The sequence below is a fragment of the Botrytis cinerea genome, chromosome 13, assembly GCF_000143535.2.
Source record: "Botrytis cinerea B05.10 chromosome 13, complete sequence".
Lineage (NCBI taxonomy): Eukaryota > Fungi > Ascomycota > Leotiomycetes > Helotiales > Sclerotiniaceae > Botrytis > Botrytis cinerea.
The window spans coordinates 1,448,742-1,465,862 of NC_037322.1; the positions used below are offsets into that span (position 1 = coordinate 1,448,742).

Sequence of the window (17,121 nt, forward strand, 5' to 3'; positions counted from 1 at the left end):
ACACCAGAATTAAACCATCAAAATTATATGAAACGTTCAATTCTATATTCTTAGAACACCACATGATAAACATGTATGTCTAAATGTCTATGATCTTGGTGGCACAATAGGCAACGTGACGAAATTCTCCTGTCCATCACCGAAATGAATGTTATTCTTCCCTGCAAACTTGTCCACGGATCTACAATTTCAAAGTCAGCATGTTTGTATGTTTCCCGCAACAAGGGGAAAAAAACGAAAAAACCCAACTAAAAAATGAAACTTACCTATCTTTCTCATTCCCATGAGCAAAAATCCCACTCCCTTGAGTGTCTCCCGAACTAACTTCCAGCACAATCTTTCCCCCTTTCTCTACCACAACATTAGTAGGCCACACCTCAACATCCACTGCATAAACTGTTTCCGGATTGACTTCCTGAACATCAACAGAACGATATTCGCGATAGGGCTGATATGGGAGATTTCGTGGATGGTTTTCCGCGATCTTGCGGAGAGACACCCGGAGCCAGCCTTTGGTTAGTGGAACCGGATCTCCTGCCGTACCGGTGTAGAAAATCTCTTCACCTGCAGGAGAGATGTGACGGAGGGTTAGAAAGATGTCGATATCTTTCTCTGGGGCAGTTGCTGATGGAGAAGGGGTGAGGGATACGTTCAGATGTGCAGTGACATATCCGGTGATTTCCGTTTCTTGCTCGAAGGGTGCGCTTGTGAATTGGACCAGCTTTGGATTTTTGAGACTTCCCAACGCATCATATGAAACTTTGTCCGCGCTCGATGCTGACGGATCTTTGGAAAGCGTTTTTTCTGGTGTGAGATAAAACTTCGTGTACTGGGTTCCTGCTAATGGCCATTCTGTTTCTTCCCTTCTTTCATAATTGGATTCCGCTTCAGCATTATTGTAACCAACATCTCCTTTTCGAAGAACCACACTGACAGGGCTGACTTTTCCGGGGGTAGACCAGCCAATTTGATCGTCATCCTTGAGAAACGCGTCGAGAAACGATTTCTGTATCTCAACTTCTTTTTTATAGTAAAAGGGAAGATCGTGGCGCCCAGTAATGAAACGGAGATACTTCAACTTGGAGCCTGCCCACATGTAGCCATTTACATTACCTATAGTTCTCATAAGCGACCATTGAAATAATCTTCACCTCCGTGGACTTACCTCGAAGATGCAACAAGATACCTCCCCAATTTGCTACCGATAAAACTGGAACCTCAATGTCCTCCAGGTTAAAATCCTTTGACTTGTAATAGTCATCATCCAAAAAGCGATTGTTTACATTATCGATAGTCTGGTCATTCCGATTCTTGAGAAGTGTCTCTTCATCCAAATCCCCTTCAATGGTATCCTCACCCCATTTCGAAGCTGCACGTCCAGGTCGACCATATTGGTTGGTAATAACTTGTCTGTTCCACCAAAATCGGATAAATTCATCTGAGAGAATTCCACCATGTCTGCATCGATCACGGTAATAATCAGTCATTCCCTCCCATGGAATAATAGCCGCAAGGCCCTTTGGTCTACGAGCTGCAACACGCCATTGGCTGCCTATATGATAAATCAGCACAGAATAGACAAAATCAGGAACTGATAGGTCTATATTGCATACCTGCATAGTAACTAATTCCCAGTAATCCGACTTTCCCAGAAGACCAGGGTTGCTCCGATGCCCACTCAACAACATCAAAGAAACACTCGCTCGTGCCTCGAGACATTGTATCCAAGAGTCCAGGACTTTGACCCAGTCCCCTCTCATCTGCTCTCACAACGACATATCCTTTGGAAGTCCAGAACACTGGATCTGGGGTTTCCCAAGCACTATATTTACTTTTATGCTCAGAGTTTACCTCACTGAAGGACTTGGCGAAGAAACTACCGGATCAGAAATATCAGTATTCATAGTCGACTCAATAATAATCGATATGGGAGGATGCTTGAAAGTCTATACTTACTTATCGTAAGGGATATCTTTCCCATAAGGTCCATATGTCACAAGGACAGGGAATTTGGCACCTTCTGGAGCAATTGGTCTATAGACATTACATCTCACTGGAAGACCAGAGACCTTTATTGGAATAGAGACATTTTTCTCAAACACCAATCCATTTTCTTTGTCTTCAATAACTTCCAAAAGGTCTCTAATTTTATTGGTGGTGGTCATCGTGAATATTGATTCGCTAACGATCGATCTTTCTCTTCGGCCAGGCTGATCAGGATGTACTTGATCAGAACAACAGTTGATATGTTTCTAGGGCTCGGTGTCTTTCTATCACTAGAATCGTCCTTACCAATAGCTTGAATGTTAGCAACGTCTCTATCGGACTTCAGACAAATGCCGAGCTGCATATTATGGAAAGGTTGCGGAATGTGGGGGAGTGCTGGCGGAAGCTAGATTTCCGTCCGGGATGACGCTACAGGTAACCTTGACTACCTGATTAGGGGTTCATGCAAGCACACACACTGGGCCGGTCCCTTCTTGTCGGTGTATGGCCGCAGATAAATCGTTTTGTACAACTACATATTGGCGGGCCCAATTTGTAATAGATGGGCAAGATCGCCGGCCACAATGAGTAAACGGGTGTAGTTACCGTTTGTTCCTGACAGATTCACGATCTTGGCATTCGGTCAACCCCTGAAAGAACCCCAAAAAAACATCACACTTGCTTTGCTTGATGATACTCTGCTTTAACAGCAATGATCTTGCCAATCCACAAAGGTGTAGGGATACTCTAACATCTGTCCGGCGGGAAATTTACTGCATGCAAAGACCGCAAATTCCCAGAAGCATGCGGTAGGCAACACATTGTCCCCAAGCCTCAATATTTTCAATACTCTTGATGAGGAGACCAAATTATGCCGAAAGTTATGAATTCTTTGAGTGATCTACATTTTCTAAAGGGTGTGACCCTCAACTATAATAAACTTAAGATTCGAATTGCTTTCATTCTTGGGTCGCAGTTTGGACTATCGAAGACATCACTTAGCCCAACTAACAAAAATGGTACACACCAGCATAATAGCAAAAAACTGACCGTGCCTCAAACAAGTTTCTCATTTCTCTACCGGACTAACACATCTAGAAAATCGGCTTTCGGGAACATCACTAAGATCCCTCATCAAATTGCTACAATTCTCCACCAGAGGCGGAAGTGGTTCCTCTAGAATTGGAAAGTTACTCCGAAAAAGATCCCGTGCCATCTTAAGCACCGAATTAGGGTTACTGAGTTGAATCTTTTCATTGTTCAAAGTGAAATCATCATTTTCAGACGTTCCGGTTGTATTATTGATATCCAACGCATTTCGAGGTACCCGAATTAGAATTGCCGCCCCTTGACCAGTGGATATGAATGTCCGAGTCTCGCGACTGTCGGGTCCCATAAGATTAATCTCTGGTTGAGAGTAATCCCGAGTCTTATTTATCTCATTATTACTCTCGCGGGTGAGGCTATTTGATAGATGTCCATATGCCCACATGGTAAGACTGGCAAAGTAAAGGGCAACAGCGTGGAAATCCCGCAGCTGAGCGGGAGCCATAAAGGAAGCACAGTTAAAGATTTGTCCTGCGTGCCAAATTGCCCTCCTTGCACGTTCCGTCGTATACCATCGTTCCAATGATTTTAGACTCAGAGATGCTGCTTCTTGACCTGATTTACCAGCGAATCGCTGTAACTCATCAGGTGAAACACACAAAGCCAGCAAAAATAATTCGGCTGTAAATTCAAATCCTATTGGTGAGTTTGTTCTGAGTAAGGCTCTCTCTCGAAAGCTTTCGACTTCCCGATAAAGCTCTCGCTGTTGAGTAGTTATCCATAATCGGTGCACAGAGTCTCTATTTTCATCAATGCCATGAAAACGGGTTGACTCTCCGACTGCCCAGATTTGACCCCAAAAACCGTTCAAAGCTGCTTCACAACATAGATCTATATCCCAAGATTCATCCATATTCTCGAGACCACAGAAATTGTGCATGAAATCGATCAAGCGAGGTGGTGGGACCACGGGTGAATGTAATTTTTTCATGTACTTTGACTTCCAATCCGTTGCGGATTCGGCCAAAAAAAGTTCACGAGATGCAGGCACTGAGAAAGATAGTTCCGTAAAGTTCATCAATGGGGGTTTCTGAAGGGCTAGAGAAGAACGAGTGTCATGCTGGAATAGTTTGAGAGATAATCTTAAAAATGAAGGGTAAGCAGGCTGTAATATTCACGAGTGTAGCCAAGCATACCTTTTGAAAGACTCTCTTTGCGCCCATGTCTGCCATTTTGCTTCCAGAGTTTGTCCAGTATCATTTTGATTAGGTATTAGATTTTGGGAATCTAAAGGGGCTGATAAAACTCCACCACGACGCATCATCTAAACTGATCAGCCTGAATTCAAACGTCGAATTTTCCCAGACTAGAGTGTCCCATAGTCCGGATAACAGTTCAACAATACAAGGGATTTAAATGATTGAGTTTCCGTGAAACAATTGGACACCTCATGTAACAAGAAGTCATGAATAATTTACCGTAATCATAGGCTGCGAAAAGCTCTCGGCCAGTTCCGTGTTTCTCTTAAAACCGCTCCATAACCCAAGCTCGAGAGAAAGCATCCAGGCTTGTAGCGGCTGGAGCTTACGGGTGTTACTATTAGCCCTTTCCCACTACATTGTATTAGAATTAGCGTGGCTTCTGCATTTCAAAAGGATGATATTACCAATTCAGATACACTCAATCTCACTACATCTTGAAGGGCCAGTCCCATTCTCCATATAGCAGGTAAGGAAATGGAAGTAGAACCAACAGCCACGATGGCAATCAAAAGCTCTGGTCGGACATCTTTTAAACATATTGTTGGGGTATGAATCCAATTACCAACTTGATTGCTTTGCTGGCAGAAAAATGCTTCAATTATATAGTTCAGTAAATCCAATGAAGGAAAGCTTGGTATACCATTTGCATATCTGTTAGTGGTAGAAACGAGGTGAAACATTTTGTCTCGCAAAGAGGATGTTATAGAAAGATGCTGGTACGGCCTTGCACCGTTCGGGGAGAGATTTAAAGATATATTTTCTTCATCAATCGCTAAATTATCTCGATCCCTGAGAATGTGATCGGTTGAAGCGGGCGTCCATAGCCAAGGTGAGCGGGCAAATGCTGCATGCCCTCGAGCAACATCTCTCCTAGAATCATTGACCTTTCGTGACGGCCCAGAAATGGTAGTCTCATCAAATGTAAGACGTTTTGAAGTCAAGGAGGGAAATTCGAAATTCTCTTCTTGAAAGTCGAAGTCCTCGAAACTGAAGTCTGAGATCTGATTGTTGAAAATTGTTGAAGGAAAGAAAAGCATCTCATTGGCGAGACTATCGAAAGGTAGCTGGTCTTGAATAAAATTAAAGTCCGATGATTCCTTGTCTGTGTTTAGTGCGGATAAGGGATATGAAGGCTGAAGTGTTGCTTCTGCATTCTCTGCGCTATTGTCCGGACAGGAACTCGTGGTTGTGTAATCTTCGTTTTCATCAATGCTATGTAAAATAAGATCTGGTATACTCGAAAGCTGAGTGACAGAATCTCGAGGAAGTGATTCTCGTTCTGTAATAGAGTTACGTGGCTCGTTCCTATGCCGACTAGTTTGTCAGTATCGAGGTACTTCGAATAGTAGCGGAAGGGTTTCGAGAAGAATGGTAATTTACACAAGAATCCGGACTAGAAAATTGTGTTCAAAGGGTTCGGATAGCAGTGAAGTTTTCATATGACCTCAATCACTCATCTGAATCTTCCAATCGGATTCACAAAACTAAAGCTGTTCATTGTTGGACCGCAGTCCGGTTTATTGGAAAGTGTACGTCCCTTTGGTGTGGAAGAGACTGCAGAATATTATCTAGGCTTTAGGCTTTGTGAGTGATAAACTTACGCAATACCCGAAATGCGTCTTTTCTTGTGAGATTGCTGAGATATCTCGCAAACTAGATCTTTTGTACGACATCGCAAGCATGGTTTTTGCTCTTCACACTTTGCCTTTGCTGCTGCGCATGCTATACATGCTTTTCCAGCCCTTTCGGTTCGTCTAATCTCTGGACGGTTTTGGCCCAAATTACGTTCGTGAGTGGCAACATGGCGATTGAGGAGATCAACGCGGTTAAAGCTTTTCGTACATCGTTGACATTGGAAGGGTCGAGAATTTTCATGTGATCTCATGTGACGAGTGAGGTGATCCCCTCGCTCATAGGTTCGTTGACATATTCGACACTGATTAACGGCTGTTGCTGGGGGTATTGGCGGAGACGATCGAGCAAATTCCGGATGCGTTTGTCGGTCGGCCCGGATCGAACTTGCTGCATCGATCAAAATGCTCAGCGCATCACTACCGCTATCAAACGTTTCATGATTCGACATATCTAGCGGATGAGAAACGTCGTATGCTTATCGTCTAGTCTTAGTGAGAGTCGAAGGATGGAAGTGGAGGCGGAGGCGGAGGTAGATGCGGAGAGATCTGTTCTCTTTAATCTGTTCTCTTTAAGCTGTTCCACTTCAGATTCGACAACCAAGCAGCCTGTTCCAGGTTCAGGTCAGATAATTCGAGGGGTAAGCGGGCGATGTTCCTTTGACCCGACTGGCCGTAGTGGAGGGCAAAAGGAGTGGAAAAGGAAAGTATACGTACACTCACTCATACAGCCCAAGATTGATCAACAACATGCCGGCCCCACTTCTTTGGGTTTCAAAGTCCGCATTTCCGGGACTCATGTCCATTGTCCACCTCGCCCTCTATTCATAGAACACCATAAACAGTCGAGTCAACAAGAATTCATGTCGAAACTTGGCGAAGATATACTAGACATTGAAAGAGAGAAAATATACTCGCACAGATGGCGCCAGTGACAAGTTTGGCTCCTGTTCATTTCTTCTCGCATGGCTCCACAATGATGCTTGGGGAAGAATCCGACAGTGCAACATATTGGAAAAAATGCGGCGACGAAGCTCTAGCAAATGGGATTGAACATGTGGTGATGATGGTCAGTAACAGAATTTCCTCAGATAACCTTCAAAATCTATCATTTTGTTAAAACACCCATTAGGGAGCACACTGGGCAACTCTCGGCAACGAAATCGAAGTCGCTTCGAATCCCACCCCAGGAAAATCTCCTGTGGCCTACGTGCACCCCTCAAAATACGTGCCATACAAACTAAATCCCGATATTCCCATGGCAACTCGCTGTGTTGAACTTTTGAAGAAAAATGGATTTGAGGCGAAATTCAATGATAAGTTTGATTGGATTCATGATACCTATCTAATCCTCATACGAATGTTCCCGGGCGGATGCCCGCCAACGACTATCATCTCTATGAACGCACGATATGATGCCCATTATCATACTAAGGTTGGAACCGCGTTACGACCGTTGAGAAAAGAGAATGTGCTCTTCATTGGGACGGGAGGCGCGGTACACAATTTGTATCGAAACAATTGGTTTCAGATGTTAATGTATCGAGGTACAAAATCAATCTTCTACTATCATTATCTATCTCCAAAATCTAACCACGACCCCCCTATAGATAACTTCGCCATGGAATCCCCCCCAGATGCTGCAATGCTCGAATTCCGGCAAGAATTCGAAGATGCAGTGACCAAGAACTCCGGACCAGAATTGCGAAGAGCAGTGACAATGTTAATGAAATTACCCAAATATCGTGATGCACATGGTACAGATGATCATTTTATGGCTGCAATGTTTGTGGCGGGACTTTGTGGGGATTTTGAGGATCGGGGTACTACTGCTGTCATGGGGGCAGAGGACTGGGAGCTGAGAAATATGTGCAATAGTCAGTATACTTTTGGGAACTGGGGTTCTGGAAGTTCGAGGATAATGGGCAAAGCTTAGGTTTTATTGGTGCTTCTGGGGGACTGTTGTGGTAGTTGTTTTAATCGGTTAATTTTATATACATAGTAGTTTGTTTGTCAATTTGAAGATATACCCATTCAACTTTATTAGATTCAACTCTATAGAATAATGCTGCCTATTATACATTATAGCGTAGTCTTGAGATAGTAAGCACCCCATAATTAATAGCTTCTCTCAATGTTCAGCGTTATGCCACGCTATTGGTAGGAAGCATCCTCTAAAATACTTCAATCGCTATCACGGAGCCTACTCGATGAGATCTTGTTCACAGTCATCTATACACTGTAAATGCGGGGCTATCTCGCAGTTCATGTCCAAAAATTAAAATTCATTAATGATACAATTTAAACAAACATCCTTGAACAAGACCCAGGCTCATATTTACGAATTCCAAAAGAACTCAAGCGCCACCCGCCCGAAACCTCCCAATTACACCCCAAACAGACCTGCCTCCAACCCACGACACATACCCCAAAGCCGGGACAACAACGGACAAAAACAAAGCACCACCCAACAGAATCCCCTGTTCAAAAAATCCAATAGCATGACCAGGAGCCTGACCAGTTTCCGGCAATGCCTTTACAGCCACCTTTTGAATCTTTTTGAGAAGCTCATTACTCTCTGATCCTCCTGCAAGAACCTTATCAACAACCAAGAGATCTTCTGGTGGAAGAGCAATATATTGTGGGCATGTAGACGAAAACATTTCCGCGCTATATTTGTGAAATGCAGGAATTGGGAGTGGTGTTGAGGCAGCAGCCGGTCCCACGAGGAGGTGCAGTGGAATATGGTTCACGTAGCTAGTGCTGGCATTGAAATGTTGAGCGAGAAATTTTGCGGTTGATAGATCTGAAAAGATGTACAAAGCGAGTAATGGAGATCTGAAAGTGTTTTGTAAGTACTTGTTGAGTATTGGGCGAAACTGTGTAAACTTACCTTGATTTTTGCGTCATGATAGCATCTACTAAACTTGTAGTTCCCATGATTAGTAGATGGCAGCCATTGATTTTCATCTCTGTAACGGTCGACGCCCTGGAAGATCTTAGCTGACGACTTGGGTGGAAAAAACATGAACATTGGTATATTTACCTATCCAAAACATCGGCAAGAACAAAATTATTTGATCCAAATGTTGAGATTTGCTTTTTGTTTTCAGCATCTTTGAGTGCCTTTTTGGTGGCAGAAACTCCATCGTTCTGTCTACCTTGGCTACTGCTATTGGAGGAAAAGAATTTGCTCGCATATCTTGTGCAAGCTTCTATGAAATCACTTTTGATAAATTCATTGACGATGACTAAATCGGGACTATATGCCGAAGTTCCTTGAAAAGAAAATCGGGCAGTGACAATAGATTCTGCTGCGCTTTCAATTTCTGCTGCTCGATCAACAACTGCAACTGTTCGATCTGACGATTTTGAAATAAGTTGGTTAATCTTCGAGCTTGAAGGATTGCTTGTTTGGTCCACTAGTAGTGCCGATTCAAGAATGGAGGAGTCTTGTAGAGTCGTCGGTGAGATGCAGAACGTGTCGTTGTCTAGGGCTTGGGGCAATAATGCTTTCAAGATGCTATCAACTTTTGAAGTTGTTTCTCCGAGCTAGTTATCTCTCAGTATATGTTTTGTAACTATAAAGAGAAATCTATGCCACGTACCTCTAAACATACACAGTTCCCGGCTGCGATAGCAATTGCTATCGGACATATGATTGAGTAAAATCTTGTGTGCGTCGTCGGCCGAATGACCACCAATCCTTTTCCAATTTTACGCGACAAGAAATCGCTACCATTAGCAACTTTATACTCATTGCTTATTGATTCCTTAAAGTTGAGCGTTTGATAGGATCTCCGGATAACGTCAGAAGCAAGGTAAAACACGCATAAGACTTCAGCATCGGTTTTTCGAACGTGGCCGAAGAGGTCCTCCGAGATTGCTGATGTGATCTTGTCGACATTATTTCGTAGAACTTTATGGAGACTCTGAAGTTGATTTTGCCTATATCTAACGTTGTCGAATCTGCCATCAATTACAGCTGCTCGTAAATTGTCAATACCGAATGATGCCATGTTGATACCAGTACTGCAAAATATCACAAACTTCTTTTGGGGTTATGTAATGATACATCTTAAATTGAATACAGTACGGATATCATAGAGTTTACGGAAATCAAAGTACTTCTCATCCGAGATGCGGGGAGAGGCTAGGGGTTGGCGGAATGTGGAGGGTGGGGGAGGATTTTCCCCCCAAATTCCAAAAGTCCGCTGCCCAGAATAGGATGTGTTCAAAGACTAATTCGAAGACTTGGATAGCTGTTGTTGTCTCCCAGAAAAAGTTCTCTATTGCAGCAATTGCTTTGTTCTGTTCGTTTTCAAAAGCATGTCGACCACAACAACGGACAATCCCATTACCATCTCTTCCCGTCAGACACTGGCCGAATATAACATTCACTACACTGGCGATGATGTGGGAATAAATGACACAATAGTTCAGCCGAACACCTCGAATACAACACAGAATGTCGAGAACCCATCCTTCTGGCCTCGAAGTCATAATCGAGTACCAAATTATCGACCTACAAATCGGAATTTGAGTTTCGCAGAGCGACCAAATGGAAGTAATGGCCCAGAGATAGTTTTCATCACGTTGATGTTCACAGGAGTCGCATTGAATGCGGTAAGTCGGCCTTTAATTAAACGGAATTGATTTCCATCTTATAAACATATACAGTATAAATGCTAAACGTATAGGGAGCGGCCCAAGTATGGGGTATGACAGGAGGGAAAGTTTTCACACGAGTCTTTCAATATGCTATCGGCGGGGAATGGTGATGGAAATTTTGAGTGAATCGATCGATCTTGAGGCTACTAAGCTCGTCGCGATGTAGAGTACATATTGGCGCACACTTGGGCTGGATTCAGATATAGGCGAGGAGTTTTGTGTATTTTTGTGTATTTTTGTAACGGTCATTGGAGAGGATCGGTGCTGTAGTTTTAAATCATTCACAGTTTTCCAGATATCGGGCCAATTATATATTGACACTTCGTGCTACCCGTGCCCAGCAAAAATAAAGCATCACATCCCTTTCGTAGCCAAATACCGTTTTCCTCCATCAGCGAGTATTGATACACTAACCTAATAAAGCTGGGTTATCTTGTGAGACCTATCCTACGCCAAGAAGCTTCCATATCCTCCACTAACTTGAGAAAGTTATTGTTCTCTAAATTTTTGATTATGAAATCGTTGAGCATTTTATGCCGTTCGTCATCGGGAACATCGTTGTAATTTGGCGGCAAATTTACCCGCGAGCCTGAACTATACCTTGATACAATGAGATCCAAATCCTCTTGTAATGCAAGAGCCGTCGGCAATGTCGACTGAAGACCTACGACAGAGCCATTCAGAGCAGGTTTGAGAGCCGCTGTATGATCTCGGCCTGAAAGAGTTTGAGTTTGAGTAGACCTATCCAACATTCTTAGAGCCATGGGGGTTTTGAGAACTGGGAAAGGTTGCTGTCTCGCCGAATTTCCTTCTGCTTGCAGTTTTGATGGCAGTGAATCTGATATGGTTGGAGTTATAGTGCTCATGACTTCAAGAAGAGGCAATTTTTCAGTCTGTATTGGAACACCAAGGGTATCACTTGCTGAAGTTTCCTTTGAAGGACAATCTTTACTTGGTGGGCCATTGACTTCTGGTAGATGAACAGTACCCTTGCGACTTGCAACGCGTCTTTTTGTCGGCTTTGTAGTAGGTGTGGAACTCTCATTTGATGGATTTCCCCCAATGAAGTCTTCGAGTGGTCGCTTTCGCTGTTTTGGGGTTTGAACAAGTCTATTGGTGTCGGCTAAAGATACAGACTTGGCTCTTGAAGAATCTCTCACTGTTGCAAATGGTAATTGTCGCTTTGGTGGTATGGTAAGGCCCAGGCAAATTTCGTTCTCGGTTGGAAGAGATATCGGGCGTTTCTCTGGCGCGCCGAAGAACGGATAATCAATCGAACGAGGTAATAGATGATCTCCGACTATTCTGGAACAATCTAGTGCAGTTCCATATATTTTGTTTCTTGAATTATGCAGATCGTTGTCCAAGGAGAATGAAGTTAACCTATCGGGCAAGCAATGCTTTCTTGGTGTCTCGAAAAAAGGCGAGGTAGAAAACCGATGTTGGGATTCTTCTGGCTTTGGCAACAAGATTCGATTCCCGCATGCATTATCATTTGGAGTAACCTTATCTGACTTATGCATTACAGAGTTTGAGGATTGAATTTGTCGTTGCTATTAAGAAATTAAACCCAAAATTAAATAACATGACAAGAATAGCTCATACCTCTCGCTCGAATTGAGAAACATATAATGATTGTGTTCCGTTCAGTGGGTCGGCAGATGGTTTAGACTGAGGCATAAATGAAGATATTGACATGGCAGATAGAGGTCTGCTGTAGAAAATATCATCGGATCGGGAAGAATATGAGCTACTCGGTCTCTGAAGTATAGAACTAGCTGAGTCTGGCCGCATGGGAACTTTGAACTCGCTGTTTGGAGTCAAAGGAAGATAACCTACAGCTGAAGAATATCCATCGGGTATTCCCGAAGGCGTTGAGGCTGCAATTGATGGACGGGATTGTAAGACAGACCTTGAAGGAACACTATCTGTTACCGTCAAACCTAAATTTATCAAGATATTGAGAACCTGATTGAAGTCTGAGTCGCCACGAAACTTGAATTGCAACCTACGAACCTAAAGAACCAACGTCAGCTGCTAGGAAAGGGAAGAAAGAAACTTGCGACACTCTGGACTTACTTTATTGAGCTTTGGGTAGCGTAGTGCAAGAAGCGGAGGCTTAACCACTACTCTCACTGGGACCTCGCTGCCTGGAGATGAAACGAAGTTCTTGTAGACCCTCACGATATCGTTTAAATTTTGTTCTTCCTTGAAAAGTGTTACAACATTGAAAGCCTCGCACACAGAGATTCGTCACATACCAGATATTCAGCCCCTGCCACTACTTTCATCGCTAAATGCTTTTCATTCGCCGGACTACTGCCTTGCATCTCTTGGATCACAAGTTCAAGATCATTTCTCAAGTAGTGTGTCCATCGAACACCTGTGGTATTGCCTTCACTGGTTAAAGAGCATGAGATTTTGACAAGAGGAATAACAATGCCCGGATTTGTTTGCGACTGTGAGAAACTGGGAGACTCTCGAGAGAAGGGCTGAGACATCTCGAACAATGAAATTAAGGATATTTGAAGGGGAAGTAAATCACATTGACTGCATATATGATATATTGAAAGGAAAGTAGAGGAATAGGAGATAGGAAAGAAAAAAATAGAACAGAAGTAACGTATAGAGAACTTCAGGAAGATAGATACTATGTAAGTCAATAACGGAGTTTGTCAGTCCATGATCAATGTTTAAATGATAGTAATGGTGACAGTGACAATATCAGGATGGTGGCCATATCACTGTCGCTGTTCTTGTATTGATAGATGTTGATTGGGTTCCTCTCAGATAGGTGCCGGTTTCAATCGAATTCCCTTCGTGGAACTGAAGTGAAGATAGATTAGTTGTAAGTGCAGGTACGGACGATTGTTCAAACTTGGAGATAGCTTCATCAAATTTTAGGCTGCGGCGACTATGCCGCTAAGCTTCGGCCAAACGACGCACGGTCCTTTACCTAGCAATTCATGTCAACAGCAATCATTAATACCTTATATTTCGGGCATACATTTCTCACTCAAAAATTAGTCGGGAGCTCCAACCCTCTAACGACCGATCGCGTCGCCGTCGCAATTTCTACGCGTTAATTCATTTGTCGCATCAAAAGAGGCTCTTCTGACAACCATTGGATCGCCATAAATCTCGCATGGCAGGATATTACGATGGCGCCCCCAAGAGTTATTCACCACGACACATCAATCGTTCATACTCCCGAATATGAGGATTTTATCGCAAAACTTAGAGTCTATCATGAAAAGAGAGGCACACATTTCGATCCTGAACCACGAGTTGGAACTAAGACAATTGACCTTTTGCATCTTTACAATACTGTAATTGAGCGCGGCGGCTACGATAAAGTCAGCGATGAAAAGCTTGCCTGGAGAAAGCTTGGTTCGGATTTCAACTTGGGAGCTAATAACTTACCTGCGCTCGCATTCAGTCTCAAGACAACCTATTACAAATACCTCGCCGCATATGAAATCTCAACGTACCATGGCAAGGTACCACCACCTCGTGAAATTCTGGAAGATACAACCGCTAAAGGAGGGGGGCTTCTTTTCCGGACATTGGATAACTTTAGACCCTCGATTCGCAGAGAGACAGGCATGCTTGGTACTGAAAACTCGGAGGCTTCTGGTGACGATGGTACACCGGTGCGCGATAGAAATGGAAGTGAAGAGACACCTGGCTCCGGGGGCAGGATGACTCGAGGCCTACGACAAGCTCCTCCACAGCGGGTGTTGTTCCAACCCGACACTCAACCATCTCGGCAAGTTCGACAACATCCCTCCGCGACTTCCCACCCTCCACCCACCCCACAGCACCACTTACCTCAACATCAAACGCCCTCGCATTCACATCAACATCATATGCCACGAGTTGGTGGTCCCTACTCACATAATCCTTCTTCTGGTACCGAAAACATGTCTCTCGCAGTTACAAACTACGAACCTCGACTCCAGATGCCATTGACCCTGCGTCCTATAATTACACCTGGAAATAACCCTATAGAATTTGCACGACGTCAGAAGGCTTTGAAGGATGCAGCTGCGGCTGCAGAAGGTGCCAAAGCTAGTGCAATTCCAAGGGGGATGATGTTACCCGGCAGTAAGTTTCCTAAAAATTCCTCTGAGATTGTTATTCCGTCTCAAGAGTGGGTACTAACGATTCGCAAAGCTGGTTTTGATGGACCTAACATCTACGTTCGCTGCCTCTGTTCTTTGAGATCAGGCATTAAAGATGAGCAAGACTACGCTCTACACCATCTGGTTAAAATCTCAATGGAACGTGGTGACAAATACAAATTCGAAGGATTTCCAGGTCTCGCCGAAGCTCTGATCGAGAAGATGCTCGAAGTCAGTTCATTGTTTTACGATGTTCACTGGCAGATATCCTACACAGAAGATGGCGACATGATCTCTACCACTGACACAATTAACGGTTTGGAAGGCACACCAGACATACTGGAAAAAATCAAACATTTAGCTAAGCTACCAGTTGATGATAATATTCAAACCGAAGAATTCAGTGATACTCTTCTTCAGATCAACGAGGCAGCATTGACTATGAGAAATATGGTCATGTTAGAGGAAAACGCCTTCTACGTATCTGAACTTGCACCTCTCCGAGATTTTCTCACCATTGCTTTAAACCTCCCCAATTCTGACACTGTTGTAGAGTTAAAACACTACGCTTTAGATATTGCCGAACAACTTACTAAGTATCTCCACTTTGAGGTTGGAGATCCCCTTTACCTTTCACTCCTCGCGCAATTGGATTCACACGACCGAGGCGCTATCTTGACTTCCCTGAGAGCTATCAGCAGGATATCAATGAATCTGGAGGAGAACAATCTCCTTAATGGTGTACCAGCATCCGCTGTACAAAATATCATTGATTGGACCTTGTTAAATGACGAAGACCTTGCCCATGCCTGTTTGGATTTTCTCTATCAATACACAGCGGTTGTTGAGAATGTGGATTACCTTATCACAGAGGTAAAAGCAGAGCCACTGGTCAAACAGTTGACAAGACTCCTTATGCATGGCGCTCGTATCATAGAAAAGGAGTTCAACCTTGGAACTCAGTACAGAAAACCTGCACCTTCAGAGATTGCGCCTATTCCACAAGATTTACTACTCGAAATTGCCAAGTTTGATGAACCCGAGCGCAGTTCACGCTGGCTACGTTGTCTCTATGAAGAAGATCCCGATGAGTCCATCACACAAATTGCCTTGTGGCACGCCTATCAACAACAATTTAATTATTTGGCCACGCAAACATCAAAACCACTTCTTCCTGCTGCAGATTTTATCAAGAATGTAAGCACAACCTTTGGCGACAAAGCGAATGCACAAGTTCAAAACGGCCCTGTAACAAAATTCATCATTAAAGGAATTAGATGCCGCAGTGAGCCGGTAGACCTGCAAGGAGAGGCATACACCAAATGCTTGTGGCGCACTCATCAAGGAAAGCCCTGCGGAGAATTCTACATGACTCCTGAAGCAGGTTATCAGCATATTCTCAAAACCCATTTCGGGGCCCAACTTAATGCGGACAACAAATACGTCAATTCGGCCTCGGATCAACAATATGTTTGCGCATGGGATACATGTTCTCGCTTCCGCTCTTCTCCTGCCACTAAGCTCTCAGAAGCCGCTGCTCACATCAAAGTTCATCTCCCTCCTAAGCGCACCCCTGCTAGCGAACGTGAATCCCAAGAACCTTCAGGTCCTCCACCAGCCAAGAAACACAAACCATCATACATTGTCCAGCCACCTCGTATAAGCTTCAAATACCACTTCACAGCTGTTGATGAGCATAATGATGCAGCAGGTATTCCACTCAGTGCAGTACTCGTTCTCCGAAACTTGGCAAGGAATGTCAGTAAGACTGGGGCAGAAGAGGCCGCTCTCAAAGAGGGTGAAGTTTCTTGGGTCGATCGGTTGTTTAAGCCGGTAGAACCGAGATTGTTTGCTATCTATGCGCACAACAAGATTTTGGTATGCTACTTTCTTCCCTTTTTCTCTCCCTTCTCAGTTCAAATTTCCCTTGTCTAGCAACTCTCACATGATTATCAAACAAATTCACATAACTTTCGTTCATCCGTATTGACCGCAAGGTCGTGGGGAGAAAATTTATTATCTTTATGACATTTAGTGTTGAATACTTAACTGCAACTTTCTTACAATGATTGATTTTTTTATTTATACTAATTCGATACCATCCAAACAGGCCACTTATATGACAGATCTTCTCGTTGCCATCAAGGATACGCAGGGTTGAAAGGGGTTTCGATCTGGGATACGGAGTGAAGGGGTGGTATTTCGGGATATTTGCGAGCAATTAGGAAAACCATGCATATGATATGTTAAATGATCAACTAATAAGGTAGCGGGCGCAAAACTTTCAGTATGGCGGCTGGGCGTTTTATGGCTGGTCAAATTTGATGGAGAAATTAATAATGAGGTGTATGATAGATGCCATCCTGCTTTAAAATACCTCTGCGGCTTGTGGGTGCTGGA

The 17,121-nt window shown here is 43.6% G+C and overlaps 7 protein-coding genes across 7 annotated transcripts; 3 read left to right on the forward strand and 4 right to left on the reverse strand.

Moving 5' to 3' along the window:
- Window positions 1-28: 28 nt before the first annotated feature.
- BCIN_13g04080 (hypothetical protein) lies at window positions 29-2,293 on the reverse strand. Its single transcript, XM_001556347.2, has 5 exons — window positions 1,957-2,293; window positions 1,614-1,876; window positions 1,166-1,552; window positions 267-1,113; window positions 29-181 (listed from the first exon to the last, which is right to left on the reverse strand). Exons 1-5 carry the CDS (start codon window positions 2,163-2,165, stop codon window positions 88-90), a joined length of 1,800 nt encoding a protein of 599 aa, XP_001556397.1. The 5' UTR covers window positions 2,166-2,293; the 3' UTR covers window positions 29-87.
- Window positions 2,294-2,858: 565 nt separating this feature from the next.
- On the reverse strand, window positions 2,859-6,340 carry BCIN_13g04090 (hypothetical protein). Its single transcript, XM_024696818.1, has 5 exons — window positions 5,897-6,340; window positions 4,700-5,609; window positions 4,512-4,646; window positions 4,230-4,357; window positions 2,859-4,175 (listed from the first exon to the last, which is right to left on the reverse strand). The coding sequence occupies exons 1-5, from the start codon at window positions 6,178-6,180 to the stop codon at window positions 3,056-3,058; spliced, it is 2,577 nt and encodes an 858-aa protein (XP_024552631.1). The 5' UTR covers window positions 6,181-6,340; the 3' UTR covers window positions 2,859-3,055.
- Window positions 6,341-6,717: 377 nt separating this feature from the next.
- Window positions 6,718-7,963, forward strand: BCIN_13g04100 (hypothetical protein). The gene is made up of 3 exons (XM_001556350.2): window positions 6,718-6,995; window positions 7,059-7,473; window positions 7,537-7,963. Exons 1-3 carry the CDS (start codon window positions 6,849-6,851, stop codon window positions 7,860-7,862), a joined length of 888 nt encoding a protein of 295 aa, XP_001556400.2. The 5' UTR covers window positions 6,718-6,848; the 3' UTR covers window positions 7,863-7,963.
- Window positions 7,964-8,172: 209 nt separating this feature from the next.
- BCIN_13g04110 (hypothetical protein) lies at window positions 8,173-10,029 on the reverse strand. Its single transcript, XM_024696819.1, has 4 exons — window positions 9,535-10,029; window positions 8,973-9,478; window positions 8,820-8,915; window positions 8,173-8,764 (listed from the first exon to the last, which is right to left on the reverse strand). Exons 1-4 carry the CDS (start codon window positions 9,943-9,945, stop codon window positions 8,284-8,286), a joined length of 1,494 nt encoding a protein of 497 aa, XP_024552632.1. The 5' UTR covers window positions 9,946-10,029; the 3' UTR covers window positions 8,173-8,283.
- A 53-nt stretch (window positions 10,030-10,082) lies between these two features.
- Window positions 10,083-10,796, forward strand: BCIN_13g04120 (hypothetical protein). Its single transcript, XM_001556352.2, has 2 exons — window positions 10,083-10,552; window positions 10,627-10,796. The coding sequence occupies exons 1-2, from the start codon at window positions 10,256-10,258 to the stop codon at window positions 10,705-10,707; spliced, it is 378 nt and encodes a 125-aa protein (XP_001556402.1). The 5' UTR covers window positions 10,083-10,255; the 3' UTR covers window positions 10,708-10,796.
- A 135-nt stretch (window positions 10,797-10,931) lies between these two features.
- BCIN_13g04130 (hypothetical protein) lies at window positions 10,932-13,234 on the reverse strand. Its single transcript, XM_024696820.1, has 4 exons — window positions 12,859-13,234; window positions 12,677-12,805; window positions 12,203-12,613; window positions 10,932-12,150 (listed from the first exon to the last, which is right to left on the reverse strand). The coding sequence occupies exons 1-4, from the start codon at window positions 13,096-13,098 to the stop codon at window positions 11,026-11,028; spliced, it is 1,905 nt and encodes a 634-aa protein (XP_024552633.1). The 5' UTR covers window positions 13,099-13,234; the 3' UTR covers window positions 10,932-11,025.
- A 396-nt stretch (window positions 13,235-13,630) lies between these two features.
- Bcrsc9 lies at window positions 13,631-16,999 on the forward strand. The gene is made up of 3 exons (XM_001556355.2): window positions 13,631-14,704; window positions 14,774-16,599; window positions 16,832-16,999. Exons 1-3 carry the CDS (start codon window positions 13,759-13,761, stop codon window positions 16,880-16,882), a joined length of 2,823 nt encoding a protein of 940 aa, XP_001556405.1. The 5' UTR covers window positions 13,631-13,758; the 3' UTR covers window positions 16,883-16,999.
- Window positions 17,000-17,121: the final 122 nt, after the last annotated feature.

Coding starts and splice junctions, on each gene's coding strand:
- BCIN_13g04110 (XM_024696819.1), bottom strand. CDS start 9,945: ATGGCATCATTCGGTATTGACAATTTACGAGCAGCTGTAATTGATGGC. Junction 9,479..9,534: donor GGAACTGTGTATGTTTAGAG/GTACGTGGCATA, acceptor AGAGATAACTAG/CTCGGAGAAACAACTTCAAA. Junction 8,765..8,819: donor ATCATGACGCAAAAATCAAG/GTAAGTTTACAC, acceptor AAACACTTTCAG/ATCTCCATTACTCGCTTTGT.
- BCIN_13g04080 (XM_001556347.2), bottom strand. CDS start 2,165: ATGACCACCACCAATAAAATTAGAGACCTTTTGGAAGTTATTGAAGAC. Junction 1,553..1,613: donor GGGAATTAGTTACTATGCAG/GTATGCAATATA, acceptor TTTATCATATAG/GCAGCCAATGGCGTGTTGCA. Junction 182..266: donor CATGGGAATGAGAAAGATAG/GTAAGTTTCATT, acceptor TTGAAATTGTAG/ATCCGTGGACAAGTTTGCAG.
- BCIN_13g04120 (XM_001556352.2), top strand. CDS start 10,256: ATGTCGACCACAACAACGGACAATCCCATTACCATCTCTTCCCGTCAG. Junction 10,553..10,626: donor CAGGAGTCGCATTGAATGCG/GTAAGTCGGCCT, acceptor CTAAACGTATAG/GGAGCGGCCCAAGTATGGGG.
- BCIN_13g04100 (XM_001556350.2), top strand. CDS start 6,849: ATGGCGCCAGTGACAAGTTTGGCTCCTGTTCATTTCTTCTCGCATGGC. Junction 6,996..7,058: donor TTGAACATGTGGTGATGATG/GTCAGTAACAGA, acceptor AACACCCATTAG/GGAGCACACTGGGCAACTCT. Junction 7,474..7,536: donor TCAGATGTTAATGTATCGAG/GTACAAAATCAA, acceptor ACCCCCCTATAG/ATAACTTCGCCATGGAATCC.
- Bcrsc9 (XM_001556355.2), top strand. CDS start 13,759: ATGGCGCCCCCAAGAGTTATTCACCACGACACATCAATCGTTCATACT. Junction 14,705..14,773: donor GGGGATGATGTTACCCGGCA/GTAAGTTTCCTA, acceptor CGATTCGCAAAG/CTGGTTTTGATGGACCTAAC. Junction 16,600..16,831: donor ATGCGCACAACAAGATTTTG/GTATGCTACTTT, acceptor CCATCCAAACAG/GCCACTTATATGACAGATCT.
- BCIN_13g04090 (XM_024696818.1), bottom strand. CDS start 6,180: ATGAGATCACATGAAAATTCTCGACCCTTCCAATGTCAACGATGTACG. Junction 5,610..5,896: donor AGACGCATTTCGGGTATTGC/GTAAGTTTATCA, acceptor CTGACAAACTAG/TCGGCATAGGAACGAGCCAC. Junction 4,358..4,511: donor TTTCGCAGCCTATGATTACG/GTAAATTATTCA, acceptor TGATCAGTTTAG/ATGATGCGTCGTGGTGGAGT.
- BCIN_13g04130 (XM_024696820.1), bottom strand. CDS start 13,098: ATGTCTCAGCCCTTCTCTCGAGAGTCTCCCAGTTTCTCACAGTCGCAA. Junction 12,614..12,676: donor GCTACCCAAAGCTCAATAAA/GTAAGTCCAGAG, acceptor TTGGTTCTTTAG/GTTCGTAGGTTGCAATTCAA. Junction 12,151..12,202: donor TTTCTCAATTCGAGCGAGAG/GTATGAGCTATT, acceptor ATTTCTTAATAG/CAACGACAAATTCAATCCTC.